The sequence below is a fragment of the Falco biarmicus genome, chromosome 6 (assembly GCF_023638135.1).
Source record: "Falco biarmicus isolate bFalBia1 chromosome 6, bFalBia1.pri, whole genome shotgun sequence".
Lineage (NCBI taxonomy): Eukaryota > Metazoa > Chordata > Aves > Falconiformes > Falconidae > Falco > Falco biarmicus.
The window spans coordinates 18,866,215-18,884,013 of NC_079293.1; the positions used below are offsets into that span (position 1 = coordinate 18,866,215).

General features: G+C 40.9%; 1 protein-coding gene across 1 annotated transcript in view; it reads right to left on the reverse strand.

The window, feature by feature from the left end:
* The window catches only part of LRRC1 (leucine rich repeat containing 1), a 106,827-nt gene that overhangs the window by 10,111 nt on the left and 78,917 nt on the right, over positions 1–17,799 (reverse strand). Inside the window, exons 14-18 of the mRNA XM_056344129.1 lie at positions 13,063–13,266; positions 10,646–10,882; positions 8,662–8,751; positions 7,896–7,973; positions 6,065–6,160 (exon numbers count right to left, since the gene is read on the reverse strand). Of these exons, the coding sequence (XP_056200104.1) occupies positions 6,065–6,160; positions 7,896–7,973; positions 8,662–8,751; positions 10,646–10,882; positions 13,063–13,266 (705 nt within the window). The remainder of the gene's footprint in view (positions 1–6,064; positions 6,161–7,895; positions 7,974–8,661; positions 8,752–10,645; positions 10,883–13,062; positions 13,267–17,799) is intronic.

Consider the following 17,799-nt stretch of genomic DNA (forward strand, 5'->3'; position numbering starts at 1 on the left):
TTTAAAGTTTTTTCTTATGTAGCATTGTTAATTACAAGCTCTGCAAAATCCAAGAATTTGAAGTTTGAAGTGAGTCAGTTCTGACCAAGTCCTGTGAGAAAACTACTTACAAAGAAGAGAGGGGAAAAAAGATGCACCGTGCAAACAGAAACATTTGTTGAAGCAGGAATTTAATCCCAAATTCACAAAATTATTTCCCTAACCACTACACTATGGAGGTAAATACAGTGCCTATACCACTTTTATCTTTCATCCTGACTCAGGAATACTCAGTTACTTAGACAGAAGTCGAATCACACGAGCAGATGAAATGGAGAAGGAGATCACATGGCAGAGGGGTGCTTACACTCCGCTGAAGCTCACTTGATCAGAACAGGGTTAGCTAAGCCAACAGGGCTGCGCACAGGCTTCTTTGCAAATAAGTACAAATGTGCACAAGATGCAAGGCAGTGAGGAGTCAGACTCCCAATTTCTAAAAATAACTTACCTTGTCAGAATAAAAAAAATACAATAAAAATATCAACACCCTTACCTGACAAGATTAAGAGTCATGAAAATGTTTTGGAGAAGAGACAAAGCAGTTCTTCACAAAAAACTTGGAAGAATGAAATATTAGGTCATATGGTGTTATGGGAACAGGTCAATCAAACACTGTACTTGAGCAAGGTCTCTGTCTTTTGAAACAAGTTTCAGAAGAAATCTGTCTTTGTTGATGACAGGAACATTCCGAATCCCACTTCAGCTGTCGTCTTTTATAGTGCTTCTCTGCCTGAGTATTCTACTGGTTTTGCTTTTAAAATTGAAAAATTTAAGACAATGACTGAAGAAACAAGAAAGAAGTCTTATTGTGTTAAATTGTAGGATTACAGTTTTCTGACACGGCTAAAACTAACCTGAGGAGATGAATAAAGAAAGGATTCAATACTTAGATTTCTGCAGATTTGTAACTGGTATAAGTGCATGAAGTCTTTTTCCTGAAGTCTTTATCAGCTGGAAGTGAAGAAGACAGATTTGCTGGGATTCTCATACATGTAAGGTTTCTCATGACTTGCACTGAAACAACATGGGAGAAAGGCAGAAAAACAGCAACCTACGTATCGTGGGAGCACGGTACATGCTTATTCACTTTCTGTGGGCACAGGAGCATTTCTCTTTGATATACATTACAGTTTCTAGTATACCAAGTTGTCTGTTTTCTCAGTGTATTTAGGAACATGTCGTATATGCTGAGGGAACTGGCAGACGTTATTTCCAAGCCACTCTCCATCATCTTCACAAGTTCACAGAGGACAGGAGAGGTGCCTGAGGACTACAGGAAAGCCAATGTCACTCCAGCCTTCAAAAACAGCAAGAAGGAGGACCCAGGAAACTACAGGCCAGTCAGCCTCACCTCCATCCCTGGAAAGGTGATGGAACAGCTCATCCTGGAGGTCATCTTGAAGCATGTGTACGAAAAAAAGTTTATCAGGAGTAGCCAGCATGGATTCACCAAGGAGAAATCATGCCTGACCAACCTGATAATAAGCTCAGGAAGTGTGGGTGAGATGAGTGGACAGCAAGGTGCATTGAGAACTGGCAGAACGGCAGAGCTCAGAGGGCTGTGATCAGCAGCACAGAGTCTAACTGGAGGCCTGTAGCTCACGGTGTTCCCCAGGGGTCAGTACTGGGTCCAGTCCTGTCAACTTGTTCATCAGCGACCTGGATGAAGGGACAGTGTCCCCTCAGCACGTTTGCTGGTGATACAGAACTGGGAGCAGTGGCTGAGACCCCAGCAGGCTGTGCTGCCATTCAGCGAGACCTGGGCAGGCTGGGGAGCTGGGCGGAGAGGGACCTCATGAAGTTCAACAAAGGCAACTGTAGGGTCCTGCATCTGGGGAGGAACAACCCCACGCACCAGTACAGGCTGGGGGTTGACCTGCTGGAAGGCAGCTCTGCGGAGCAGAACCTGGGAGTTCTGGTGGACAGCAAAGTGGCCATGAGCCGGCAGTGTGCCCTGGTGGCCAAGAAGGCCAATGGGACGCTGGGGTGGCCAGCAGGTGGAGGGAGGTGATCCTGCCCCACTGCTCTGCCCTGGTGAGGCCGCATCTGGGGTACTGTGTCCAGTGCTGGGCTGCCCAGTTCAAGAGAGACAGGGAATTGCTGGAGAGGGCCCAGCAGAGGGCTATGAAGATGCTTAGGGGACTGGAGCATCTCCCTTACGAGGAAAAGCTGAGAGAGCTGGGCCTGTTCATCCTGGAGAAGCAAAGAATGAGAAGGGATCTTATTGATCAAGTGTACTGAACAAGTGTCTTAAGGGTGAGTGTTAAGAGGATGGGGCCAGGCTCTCTTCAGTGGTGCCCAGCGACTGGACAAGGGGCAACGGGCACAAACTGCAACACAAGAAGTTCCATCTGGATATGAGGAAAAAAACTTCTTTCCTTTGAGGGTGACAGAGCACTGGAAGAGGCTGCCCAGAGGGGCTGTGGAATCTTCTTCTGTGGAGACATTCAAAACCCATCTGGACACCATCCTGTGCAACCTGCTCTGCGCAACCTGCTTTAGCAGAGGGTTGGACTATAAGATCTCCAGAGGTCTCTTCCAACCCTCACCATTCTGTGATTCTGTATCTCTGCACTTGTAACAGAGCAATCAAAACATTTGACTTTTTTAGCTTGAAGTAGTTCATATTTTTCCAATACTATTCTTTTACATAATCACTTTTAATAACAAATCCTACTTCAAATGTCTTTGAAAATCCTCGATATAAGTGAGACTCATACACCTGATGAACTATATAAAAAAAACCTAATTGAGGAAATTGCCAGGGCGAAGGCATACAATTAAAGAAAATAATACAGTAAGAAATAAAGTTAAATACTAGATTAAAATATTTAAGAGATTTTATATTATTTACAAGGATTCTAATATCCTTATGATGTTGATAGCCCCAAAAATGGGTCAAAGGAGACGACATGATGATGCATATCATGAAGTGACAGGAGATGCTGAAACCTGTCAACATTCTCCATTCAGTCAGAAAAAATCTTTTAGGAATTTTATTCAGAGCTTTAACAAAGATATTTTTGATGGGGAAGGATTGTGCAGAGCTGGTTCTATGTTTGAGAAGATGAGTAAGAAATAAGGAGCAGAGGGCAGAAGACAGAAAAATAGAGAACTGGAAATAAAGATGCCAGAATCCAAGTTAAAATTCCTTCTGTTAAAGTCAGCACGTGGCACTATTGGTAATGTTTGTATCCCTGATTATTTTTTTCCCCCTGTAGTTAAACATGCAATATTTTACACACAGTCTGCATGTAGATAGCTGTATCAGTTGTGGCTCTAACCTGTTATACTTTGATGCACTCTTTACATAGATAATCTTATTCTAAGATTACCATTTCAAAATCCAAAGACCCTGTTTATGTTCAATTAGAATATTTTTATTTTGTTATATATGTATTAAACAAAGTAAAATAAACAGATTCCATATTTTTAGGTTTGATTAGCGTAACTGAGACAAATCTATAAAATATGGAATGTAAAAAAAAGTACCTAATTGTAATTAAAGTTCTGTGGCCTCTACATTTCGATAAAATACTCTATCATAATTAAAAACAAGGGCAATTCTCATTTTTCCTTTGCAAAACAATGACTCAGAGTGAAAACACTTTTCATTGTTTGTCCAATTAATTATTGGTCATGAAATCTTAAAGCTGGCACAAAGGATTTGAAATTGAGTTTGGCTGGATGAGTTAACAATTCAAATGAGCCTTTCAGAAGAAGTAAGAGCAACCAGGCCCATAGAGAACAGAGAGGGCACCTGAACCTGGTAGCAGCATCGCCCTCTGTAATGTCAGAGCACCACGTTTGGAGACGCAATGGGCAATGGCAAGAGATGGCCAAAGCGCTACAGCTAGCAAGTAAGAGACACATATTAATTACAGATTGCATACGCAAAGAGGAGGTTTATTCAAAATTCAATAAAAATAAATAGGTGAAGAAAGTCTTTGCTGAAATGCAGGAAGCAGTGATGACATGGAAGAGAGGGAGAAGGAAGACGGGACCATCCAGCACACAATTCAGTTTTTGCAAGAAGAATAAAAGGAGCGAGCCTTTGGCTTCTTTGCCACCATGCTTCTCTCCTTCCCTCCCTTGATGTAGATGTACTCACCTCCTCTTGAAACCTAGTCAGAAATACGATGGAAACAGACCTTCCTAGATTCCTAGCAAAGATGATGATTCTGCATTAAGGTCCTACTGTCATCTGCTTATCTCAACGTGCACAGCATGTCCTCCATAAGAAGTTAGGCTGTAAGCATTTTTCATATAAGACAGTTACTGAGGAATAAGAGGAACTTCACCAGAGTAAATCCAGAGCAAGAGCAGATGAGATACTGACCAGTTCCCAAGTCAGCAGGATACTCCTCCAAAGCCTGTAATCCCTAAGACTGATGAATGCTGGCCTGCATTAAAGACAATAACATACACAATTTGCTACAGCACAAAGATTCTGGTTTTAAAAAGAAACAAATCCATAAATACAAATGTTTATCCACAAAAGAATTTGCACGCTGGTTACTTTTGACACGTGAAACATGCTCAGCCAGTTTGACTCTCCCTGTGCACAGTGCTCTAAGGTAAGTAGCTTTATCTAATCTGCCTCCTGCTCCCCTTGCAGATGAAAAACTTTAAAGGGAGGCATAGAACATAAAAAGTGGTCATTTCCTCTTTTTGGCTGAAAACCCTAGAAGTCAGATACTACTGCAACAGATCCAGGTCAGTAGCAACGTGTGAATCAAGCCTTTCAACAGTAGTTCCTCTAACAGGAAGCCTCATGCTTCCTGCAATGTGAGTTAAGACCATAAGAAACTGCTACCAAGTACAGATGGACAAAAAAAAAAAATGATGGAAGTGTTTTCAGTTGGAAAATAGAACAGTTTAAATGTTTCACAGGATGATGCTGGAGACCAGAGGCCTCAAGTTAAGCAACTGAATAGAAGAGGAGGCTTTTGTTAGTCCACCTCATAGACAAAAGCTGCAGCTCAACCTTTCTTAAATAGTAAACCGCATAGAAAACCAGAGGAAACCAGATTTGCATGGTCTGATTGCTTATTTTTCAGTCAACTAACAAATCACCTTATTTTTTAAAATGTGAATGGTTAATAAAAATTGAATGCAGGCTTTGATTATAGTCTTTTGTATAATAGATGAACTTTCACTTTTTGCCGTTAGCTGAGTTGTGAATGGTATAGCTGGAAAAGGATAAAAAAGGGCTGGAAGGAGGGAAATCAAACACTTCTTGGCATTTGCTGTAGGAGAAACTGTTGCTGCTTCCTGGTACTTCAGGCTTAACACAAATAGGATGTTTTTTGACCTTAATCATTCAGATACCCTGATCTTATTGTATCTTCCTAGTGAAGACATAATTTCAGGTGTACAGGTAGATGACCATGATTGGGGTAGGTCTGCAGAGTTGAAATTTTTAGAGGAGTTCACAAAAGTGGATCAGATTTCTAAAAGCCACCCTGTAAGCTCAGCCATCTCCTTCTGTGACGTGTGGTAGGCTTAATCTCCTCCAACATCAGTCACCTGAAATATGGACGTGCAGTCTTAGCCTGTCAGGCAAGTTCCCCCTCCAGCCAAAAGATAAAAATGGTCACTGCCAGGCAGCAGCTCAACCTCCCCATCCTAAAAGAGGCACCCTGGAGATACTGCTCCTTCCATTAGCTAGAGAGGCAGTCCAGACATCAGCATAAACACTCAAACTGGAGAGAATGGACACCACCCTTAAAGCTCCCAGACCAGAGTGTTTCAAAAACTCTGGCCTGCTATGCTTGCTACACTGGTGCTTATCCAGGAGCTGAGCTTCTCCAGAAGCCACATCCCAGCTGCCGCTTCCCAACTGCAGTGACAGCCAAGTAAACGCACGGTGGGGTCACTGATCTTTGGGATATGTGCTTCTCTTACACAGCCACTCACAAGTTTTGTGCCAGCCTTTACCATCCTTACTAGCATCAATGACAGACAACACAGAGTGCTTCGCTGAGAATGATGTGTTGTTACTCACTGGGGCCACCTTACTTACTGTTATGACGTGGTTCACTGTCGGGAAGGGGCTGCCCTTGGGTGAAGCTTCAGTAGGACCAGCATCAAGGGCGTTGGGTTCCAAAACAAGGGATGCCTTTAAAAACAAACCAGCAGAAAGGCATATTTTTATTCTGAATGCTGTTTAAGAAGAACAGGTCCCTTCCCCTAAGGTTAGTATACAAATACCTGCCCTGTCACTATATATGGCTGCACAACAAAAGCAAGTAAAATTGCATTGCAGTCCTTGCTGTTCCCCATTTTTGATGAACACGCTGTACACTTGACCTGTTGAAATGGTCAGTTCAAGAATAAGAAGTTGTAACACAGCATCAAGAGGAAAATGCTGGTTATTTGTACACATATTAGTCCTGTGGTCAAAAAATCAGGACTTCTATAGCACACGTGAACACATTCATTCCTTCTCATCTCCCACACATACAAAAAGCAGAAAATATTATTCTACATTCTTTAAATAGATGAATGATTCTGCCATCTTGTGGGAGACTGAGAAATCATAAGTATTTGTAGCATAACAACAGCAGGACAGAACAGTATGGAGCAGAAATTTCTTCTCTTTCTTACTTGTTTCACTATTTCTAAAATGAACAGACATTAGTAGCTAATATATTTCTAATAGCCCCAATTATGAATTACAAATAATGAATGATTGCCCAGGTTCCTCCATGAAGCTAAGTGGGTGGGTTTTAAGGTATTGACTTTAATAGAAACTCTGCTCAGAAGTTAAGTGTGCAGCAACTAAAAATCCTGATTAATTTCCCTAATGATCTGATAATCTGAAATACATAAAGAATTATTTAAATTCTCTCACATGTGTTAAAATACAAAAACTAGATAAGGATAGTCCTTTCATAAAAGAAAAAAGGTAAAATGATACAGAATTTTATCCATCATTAAACCTTTTAAAAATGTTGAACTAACTTCCATACATGCATTGTGGAACACAATCCTCTATTACTAAGGTCTATAGCATAAATCTACTAATTTTGTAAAACTATCACCGATTTGTCTTTGGTTGATATAGGTTGTATCCTTATTCCTGGAAATCTAACAGACACAAATTATTGCTTGCTCTATCCCACCTTGACTCAACACAGAGTATACTGGAGTAAAAAACATTAACTTAAGCAAGTACAAATGACAGTTTAAGAGAACAAGAGCTGGAAAAAATTATGGACCAGTTTCAACTGGAAGTAATTTTGTAGAGGCTCTTCTCCATCTTTACCTTTCTCGGCAAGTAGAAACCAAACAATCGGTCAAAAATATGGATCACAAAATCGTACATGATCACCACTGCTCTTGGGAACCTCTGAGGCTCAAGAGAGTGAAAGATGAAGCTTGAGGTGGAGCAGCCTAAGAGAGATTTATCCCTTGGCATTTGCACTGTAAGCCTCCATCAGGGGTGTTACTTAGAGCTGTTCTCTCCCAACCAAAAATTACCTCGGAGAAACGAGTTCATCTAGTTCATATTTCTTTGTAACAACTGCAATAAACATCTAGTAGATCTAATGCAGTGTTATAAGAAAGCTTCTTGGACAAAGTACAACTGCATTTGTGCTCACAACACTGCTTACTAAGACCATTATTTTCTTTTCGGAATTAGCTAGTAATATTTTGTTAAGCACCTTGAACATAAAGATCTGAAAACCAGAATATAAGAAGGAGGAATACAACAATATAATGTCATTATAATTTCTTTATAATGCAGTTTGGGAAGTCTAGATCTAGGTCTCAAATTCCCCAACTCAGAGCGATTTCATTTAAAGACAACAAGGGAACACACCCACATCACTGACAAACAACCCCTCTACCTCTGCCACTCTATCTCCTGCTTGCACTCCAGCCAGGTCTGCAGAACCATCTTTCAGCACCCGTGGGATCACCATCCCCTGTGATAACACAAAAGAGGTGTTTCAGATCTGACAGGGTTTCTTCCACGGTTTTAAATGTAAAAAGCAAACAGGAAGTAATTAATTTTCAAAGCTTGTTGTTCTGCTGCCTCCATTGAAATAAAAGCTAAATGTCTTCGCACATTAGCGACAATAAAAAATTAAAAAAAAAAAGCCTCCATGGCTGACACAAACAACAATGAACAGAAGTCATTAATTGTTTACACTGCGCCATGGGGGACAGACTGGGAAACAAAGATTTATTTAAATGATAATGAAGTGAGAAGATGTGAGAAATAGTTCTCTCAAATCAAGTTAGCTCCTGGGAATGAGCAAATGGGATTGGAGAAGCATGTGGATTGCCAAGGGAGTGACCCCAAATTGAAGTAGAAAAAGGAAACCAGCCAACGGTGCTTCAGCCATCAGGTTGTCATTGGAAAACCACTTGCTTACATCGGGTCTTGTCTTCAAAATCATCCCTCCAGGAAGTTCCCCATCAAAATCTACTGCCAGCTTCTACTTTGGGAAATGTTACCCATGTTTACCCTTGTTAGCCTTATTACAAAAACAGTGATGTTACATTGAGGACAACCTCAGAAAGAAATCAACAAAACACAACAGCTTCGAAGAACTGCTCATCGGTTTCTTTCTAACAATTAATAGATACATTTTGAGTAACGAAATGCACCTCATTATTGTCTTTACATGGAGATGAGCCCTTTCCACCAGCAATGCTAATACCAAGACTCCCCATTTGACTGCACACAGTAATGGTTACCTGGAAAAGAATTATAATGGGTAAGTGGCCTTATTAATCAAAAACATTGCCTATTAATTACATGAGCAATGAAAATCTATCTGAACTCTGGCAGTTTTGGCCCTGTAGAGTTCAGCCAAAGAAAAACGGTGCTATGCTTCAACACCGGCACATGCAAGACTAGCCTCTACTCTTCAATAACACCAAGAATGAATCATTTCTCCAGGGTTTACAGTCATGCCAAAACCATATAAGGCTCTTTGTAAGGCTGCTGACCAAACCAGTTGCTTCATAAAGCCCACCGATTTACCAAGTATTCACAATGGCAACACCACCAGCATACAGAAATGACAAATAAGTGGGTTTTAATAAGTTCATGAAAAACCTTTGCTTTGGAACCTCATCTACAGCCTGATTTGCTTACTCTCACCTCTTTTGAGAGCAGATAACTGGATTTGAGCACTATTACAGGTTGGGTTTTTTTCTTTTAACTGACTTTTGGTATGTATCTGTTAACTCCATCAAAAGATTTGACAGTACTCTAACCACTGACTTAAATGTAAAAATATCAGGAAGCTTTTAAAAAAGCAGCATAATTTGTAATTTATCTAGTCTGTTCTCCTCCTGCTGGTATCGGCAAAAATTTAGTACAAAATGTTAGATCATTTTTTGAATTTACAGGATTCACAACAAAGGCCAAATAAAATTAGTTTCAAGTTCCAAAGACAGCTTACATTTAAGAGTTTCCCCCCTCAGTTACTGGGGTTATTTCCTTATTTAGTATATAGCGTGCTTATTAGTAAATAATTATTTGCTAATTGCTAGACCAAGAATCACTTTAAATTTAAAGAACACCTTGACATAGCGTAGTGGAATCTGAAAGAAAATTGCATTTCACCTTCCTGCATTAGTAAAATGCTCTTATCTTCATTGATTTGCTTCATATCGCTAAGACAGTTCAGGCTTGAATATCTTGTTAAATTTTATAATTCAGAACATTTCAACACAGCTGCGCTTTAAAATTTAACAAATGCATGCAGTTACTCTTGCCCATATAACATACTCACATGAAATTTCTAATTCCTAAAAAGGTATGAAAATACCGTATGAATCAAATGAAAATCACCCTAACAAATGTTGCTTAGACTTAGCATTACCTGCACGCTTGAGACTTCACAAGCCCGTGATCACCAGCAGTGCTTTGGTGACGGGTCCCAGCACGGGTGCCATACTGGGCGAGCTGCCTTTCCCAGTGCTGCATCCCACGACCCTGGGGATGCAGCACAATTCTGACCCGCAGGCAGTCAGCAGAAGTTTGATCTGTACCGAGACACTCCTGGGAGCCGACCCATAAAGTATGTTTCCTCCTCATGTATGCCAAAGCATGCCAAGATAGGACAGATCCATTGAGTTCAGAGGATAGTTTTCTCCATAAACTTCAGCCCAAACTTGTAGTTCTCACTGATAAATTTTCATTTGAACATTCGCACCTCTTTTCACGGGACAGAGGCTTTCTCATGCCCTCAGGGTAAGGTCATGCCACTGCTCCTAAACCATGGACTAAATGAAGGCTTAGCCGAGTGCCCACCTGCACACACCTGTGGCTTGACCTTAAAATACCGATATATATATCGGATATATAAAATGAGACAGTATTGAATGGGCACAATGAAAGCTGTTGGTTTTTTTTAACGGAAAACTTTTTTTCCATATAAGCCAGTGGGAGCAAGGACCTCAGCTTACACTCTCAGTGAATGGTAAGTCTCATGACATCTGACATGCAACATCCCCCCTTCTTTGCATGTTTTATAAACTGCCTCACACAAGCAGCAGACTTTCCCATGGACACACGGACTTACACACACACGTGGTCCCCCCCGCATCAGCAAGCCCAGCCCATGCAGCAGTACAATACCTTCAGTGGGGGCTGTGGTGCATCCAGCACCCTTGATTCCTCTGGGATCTGTCCGCTCTCCCCAGGGAAGGTGCCTGCTGCCGAGATGGGTGGCTGCACCTTAGTGTTAGTCCCTGGAAGAGTCTTCCCTTTCATCGCCAACTTGTGCTTTTCTTGAGGAGCCATTCTGGTATTCCTTTGATCTCTCATGCTATCATCGGTATCAAAAAGGCTGCCAGAAAACTTGGAAATAGGTTCCTGGGGGTTAAAGATAAAAAAGGTAAACACGGCAGCAGCAAGGAGAATACGCACCTGATACCCAGACACTACCCATGGTAAATTCGGTTTGATCCTCTGTATCACATTGCCGTATATTCAGATTTGTTTCACTGAAGACAAAATCACAACTTTAAAGCAAATGTACAAGTATCTTTGTTTTACCATTATTTCTCTGGGAATGGTTTTCCCTCAACATGGGAGTGGAAATCGCAGGAACAGGGAGAGCGCTGGGATCCATGCAGCCTTTCACTAGATCCCCTGGCACATATAAGCACATATGCAACACACGTATACCCAAATAAATCCTGCAATGCCCTATTGAGAGGATGAAGCATGAGAAGGAGACTATTTTGGGCAGCCTCTGGCAGCTCAATAGCACTGAATCCACTGTCCCAGGGCAAGGAACCACACATGAGGCAAAGGAAAGAGCTTCCCATACAGAAAAAACCACATTTCTCAGTTACTCAATGCTGATATTCTGGTTTTGGGAGCACAGGTGTCAGAGGAAAGCCAAGGCCCTAGATTGCATCTACGTCTCTAAGAAGATCTTGTTTAAATAATTGGACGGAATTTATTTAGCTGCAAAGAGCAGCAAGTGGAGACCTGCACACTTAGTGATTTAGGGGTCCACTGGAATCAGAGTCTCAAAGGTGAGTCATCCCAAAGCTTGCTTTGAAGTCTGGCTCTAAACTGTACCTACTCTGAGATGCGGGAAGGAAATGACAATGTCACCCTATGCTTAAGCCTTGAAAATAGAAAAAAAACCAATTAAAACACATCCACCAAACAATTAAGGCTTCAGTTGAGTTCGACTGCAAAACACCATGTTTTCCACTTATCAGTTATGCGTGGCAAAGCAGTTAAATGAGATTCAGCCATGACGTCCAAATTCTGTTCACATTTTATGGATGCTTTATTTATATTTAGCTGATTTTTACTCCTTAATTTGATACATAAGGTTGAATCAGGTCTTCATATGACCATAATCCTTGTATCTTCTGTTGGCAGTAAAACAGCGCAACAAATAAAGGTCAACACCTTTGAAAATAAACCCTATAAATGTCTTCATAAGCTTGGAAGTTTAATACCAGAAATAAAAAGCAGTGGCATTACCATGAACAGCTGTGCAGAAACCCCACTGGACACTCTATTTTTCAATCTGTATAGGAGCTTTTCCACAATCTCTTTTCTGGCTGGGATGGAAAGAAGCATCACCAACCCCAAGGAGAGCAAGCAAGGCATGATTACTTCCTATTTTCACTTAAAAGGGAATTTATTTAGCTTTAACTCACATAAAACATGAATTACCTTTCTTCTCTTGAGAGAGATTCCTCTTTCATGGCACCAGGCTGACTAACCCAGACCCATCAGCAGTGCTGGGCTGCCATGGGGGCTGGGGAGCAGGGCTGGAGCAAGAGCTAAGAGTGGGGCTGAAGGAGGGAGCACTCAGCAGCAGTCAGGGGGTAGGAAGGCAGCAGAGGTCCTGGAAGAGGAGCAGGAGCCCCAATTCCTCCTCAACCCTCAGCAAGCATCTGGAGGAAAGATGTGAGCAATGCCGGGAAAGGGAAAGGCTGTAAGAGTGCAATCACCACCTCCTTTTCCAAGGCTATGACTGAGAGGACAGCCAAGCTGCCTTCCAGGTGACAGACACCTGGTGGGCACAGGCTAGAGAAACCATGGCATCCAGGGTTTCCAGTTGTCAGCATCCTGGAACAGCTACCCAAAACCAAACATGCAGTGGACTAGCACCGCAACCTCAGTTTTCTACCATCCAGTCCTTGGGAGACACCGAGCTTCAAGCACTGTAGCAAACAACCTGCTTACCTGAAAGAGATGGAGGGATGCTGGTAACTGGGGATACAAGCAGGAGTAAAATAAAAAAAGTACGTATCTCATCATTGCTCAGGTTACTCATCTTAACCTGCAAGTTGCACTGTACTTTTGGGGGTTGGATGGATTGTTTAATTGCAAGCAAAGTAAAGAAATCAAATCAATATTGAACATGATTCTGTACCCTCTGCACAAGCAAGGGTGTGAAAGTACAGGCAGTGCAGCCTGCTGCTGACCCAAAGCACTCAGGAGCATAGCACTGCAAGCAGATCGTAGTTTCTTGATGGACACACAACATTGTCTCTCCTGACCTCAAGGAGACCACCTACATCATCAGGATCCTCCAGTTCCTCTGCTTCTTGTTCGGGACTGATCCTTCCTTCCCTCCATTTTCCGTTAGCAGAGCTGAATTTGTACAGGTTACCACCATAAAGACTTTCTTTTCCTTTCAACGAGGCCCAGCCAGAGCCCTGGGACCTCCAGTTATGGCCACTGTACAGTTTAGGAGACTTGGGAAGCCACCTAATAGAGTCCTGAGAGGGAGATGACAAAAAAAGAAGAAAAGAAAAAATAAAAGGCAATGAATAGATTTTAAGAAAGTTATTGAAATATGTATATGCAGAAATTGTCTGGCAAGTTCTGCGAGGTATTTTAGTATCTTGTAAATACTGGTTTTCCCCTTTTTACCTTGAGAGGTACCTTCAGTCCCAGAGACACTTTGCCAGTTAATGGGCAAGACTGGTGATACAAAGAGCAAACGAAGGCTGCTGAAATTAGTGGAAGCCTTCAGGGACTTAAGTGAGCACGGAACCAAGCCCACCTTCAGCATCGTAAAGAAGAATTAATGATCAACAGTCTTCAATAATGTTATACTCTGTACTATTAAGAAAACAAATAAGAGCACTTAGACCTTTAGTGACCCGAGTTGAAAAACCAATCAAGTCATCCCCCTCTTTTTATTCTTCATTAAATTAAATGTCCCATTTGCTGAACGGTCACAACAGAAAATGCAATACTATACTGATCTTTTAAGGTTTGCTGATTCTCAAAAGTGATTGTAGTCTCCTTTACCCAAAACATCCATTACTGATTTACATGCAAAAACCTCTGTTCTCCATACACAGAAGTTCATACATGACAAGTTGAGTCTTAAATAGATATACGAAATTAAATTTCCCTGAACTTCAAAAGTAATTTTTCGAAGTAATCTTCATATTTCTTTTAAGCTTTATCTTAATTTTGCCTTTAAATTTTCTTACGGCGATACAAACCCAACAGCAGAAAGCAACCTGATGCCATATAGACACATTATAGCACATGCTCCAACAAGGCAAAGAGATGGAGAACAGAAACTAACAAAAAAATTATCAACAAGCTTACAGTGGGGCAATCAGCAGCACACAGTGACTTTCATATTGTTTAAACAGGTATTTGATTCAGATTTAACAATTCTTTAAGCTTTTTGTCCTTTTTAATGAAGAATGGTTATGATCACACACACACACACACACACATAGATTTCTTGCTTTTACCAGCACCACAGATGTCACCATCTCTATTAGATATAAGGTTGAGAAAGAAAAGGAGATAGGACAAGGCTGTCCATGCTGGACATACTGATTCATCTTCAGGTGCAGAAGGAGCTCATTTGCTTTGGTTTTAGTAGGGCTGAAAAGACTAGGAAATGGACAAGGACGGTATTCTCAGCCCCTCGTTGAAAAAGACTATAGGACTTTAAGTGTTGATATGAGCATAAGCCCCACAAAGGATTATTTGCATTGTACGTAGAAGGTATGATTGGCCTCTATAGGAAACTGCTGTTAAACCACATTTCGAACTGCACTGACACTCAGCAATACCACTGTTTGCTGATAAATAGCCCGCGCTTCTGGATATTCTAAACCACATCACCCAGGACTCTTGAGCTGATTGCCAGCTTAATTCATCAGTGAATTGAATGCGAAAGCAGCACAAACAACCATGACACAGTAGTGGCTCCTGTTCCTCCTGACCATTCAAAATGCAAGGCAGGGTATCTCCTCGTGTTTCTTTATGCTTGCCTTGAATAAGGAAACACAGGGCACCCTTAAATAGAAGTTTTGTTTCCTGTGGATATCAACTAGCTGGATAGCAATTCTAATCAGATAGGTAAATAGCACGCTAGCTGAAATTGTTTGCTATTGCTTTGGTCTGGGTTTATTTCAGAATATCTAAGGTGACACCTGCCAGTGTTTAGGGTATTTCCAGAGACAGTTTAAATCCTTGTCAACTTTTAAGCTCATTAGGAAGTCGTAAAACAATTTCACTCTGAAAATAAACACAGGTACAGTGAAGCATTTAATTTCTTTCAAGGGAACAGCTCATCCTTGTTTGACCCTTGTCCCTAATCCTAAACAACAGCTTCTCAAACCCAGCCTGCCAAATTCTGTAAGCAAGTCAGTAAAATGCTATTCTCTCAAGGTAACAGATACAAGATTTTGAATTAAGCTTATGCTGACAATTGCTTCACCATCTTAGGAATACATTCAGCTGCTGTGGTAGCCTCCCATACGCAGTACACAAGGAGCAAGCTGATGTCCATCAGTAGATTTTACATCCCTATAGTCCCTCACAGCCAAACTGGGAAGGCAGAGCTGCAGGGCATTCCTGCTCCCTGCCCGTCTTCTCCTACGGCTTTTCCTCACACTGACATACAGCTATAAGGGAAATTCAGTGTCTGCTTCACATCTACTGTAACCTAAGAGATTTTAGTCTCAATATTCTTCATCTGCAGCACTTTAAATAGAAACAAAATGACAATTCTGGGTAAAAGCTGTTCACATTTTCACTAGGTCTATACAACACCAGGGATGGCATTACCTTACTGAAAGCAGTTTCACAGTTTGGTTATACCAACGGCAAATGACTGAATGGAACAACCAGAAGTACCTTTTAGCCTACATTTGCACGCACCTGTTGTAAGCAAAACACCCTGTGGATTTTGCTTTCATAAAATACAATGGAGAACGAAAGCTAATGAATGCTGCTGCTGTGAGCACAGGCTAATGTTACTGTGAAAACAAATCTTAATCCTCAATTATTTTTTACAGCTCCATCCTTTTTGGTGGAAGAAAAAGCGTGAGGGGGGAGGGGGGGGTAGGGCAGGGAGCAGAAATAAGATGATAGTGGAGTTCTAATCCAGAGTTCAGTAGCAATATGTGAGGAACAGAGAACACCAGTTATGCTATTGCAAGGCCCACAGACCACCAGGCTGTTACCATGCCCGGCTCTTCACATCCTTTTGGACAAAGCCAAGAGTAGCCAAGGTGCTACACAACGCTGCAAGTTCTTAGTGAGGCCAGCCACATGCAGAGTTTGCTACAAGGAAGCGATGGAAGGTGCAGCTCTGTTTGCTGTGCTTTAATGCAAAGCCACTACTTGATCTGATTTTTTTACTGGACCTTGTTTTCTCTCCCAAAAAATAAAACCAAATCAATACTCTGATGTATAAACGAAAATTGTGTTAGATGTGTAATAAGCTTCCATCACCCCTCAAGGCAGAAATTACTACAGTTCAGCTAATAGATAGTAGATTTGTACTCAAAAAATAAAGTTATCTTAGAAAACCTCCAGCAATTTATTAGTTCATTCTCATGATATTATATACTACAGAACCATGCTTCAAGACATAAGAGGCTACTGGCAAATAGCCTAACGTTAAGAGAGAAAAATCAGTTTGTCTTACAGAATTTTACAGATGACAATTGATCTTCTTACTACCCAGGTAAGTAGTTTCTTCTGCTTCCAGGTAGGAAGTTTCTTCTTGTGTTATATACGTGGGGAAGCTGAGTCCCAGAAAAATTAAAAAGGTCACTGGTTTAAGTCATTAGTAGCAAACACCGAGTGAGGCACATAGCTTTATATTCTCTTAAAAATATTTGGAATAAAACAAAGAAAGAAGGCAAATTCAGTATTCAGGACTTGAAACTTCACAGGACTGTGTAACACTGATTTTTTTAAATGCAGGAGTGCTGTCTGGAGGGAAAAACTATTTATCAGCCTCATCAGTTATGTTCCATGGAAATACATTTTTCATCTCCCTTCATTAGCAATGATCCTAACTGATTAGTAAGATTTCCCTTCAATATTTCACCAGCAAATCAGGTGGGCTCCCATTTCACCTCCTTTCAACATGTTTTTCACGTTTTCAAAGGCTGTCTCTTCAGAACATAAATATTCCTCTGTGCCATAACCCTGTACGTTACGGGCACAAACTGTTCTCATAAAGTACAAGGTGTCTATTCTGATAAGATCTCACTAATAAATCCTCTAGACAATGAATTTCCTCCAGGCAACAAACGTGTGCAAATGCTACATATCACCCTAAATCATTCTGGCAAATGAAAAAGAATCCAGACCACCTTAACAATAAAAGCCAGGACAAGAAAACCACTTACATTTCTGAAGTACCATACTGAAACCACACAGTGACAATGAAACACCCTGCTTACAGCAATAACCTGGTCACCAGCAAGTAGAAGCCAGTGCTTTCTTTCAGTTATTTTGATATTTTGATTAGTTATACACCTGCTACTATATTTCAACTCAAAACTACAAACACACATTCTTGCCTATTTTTATATTTAAAAAAAAGACTTGCTTAAATAGCTTAGCAAATACAGGAAAGAAAATATCTTTAAAGATGTATTTCCTGGAACATAATCACTTTTTTTTTATACTATACATAATTGTATATATATATATATATATACACACACATAACTATACATATTCCACTAACTGAACACTATTTCAGACTCACTCCCTTTTTAAAGTACAAAAGGCTGTCTCTAAAAGAGCTTTGTGCGATTCACATGAAATAAGAAAGCTAAATGAAATGCTGCAGAAACAAAGGCACCCTTGAATATGCTTTAACTGTAGAAGAGGCAACATAAAAGCTGCCTGAACAGATTACTGAAGCAAGCCTTCCACAGGGAAACCTTGCTAGCAGTAGATACATGAGTTAATTCTAAACTTCAGTGTTCAAGTATTAACCAGCCAGATGAGACTTTTTTTAATTTCCTGAA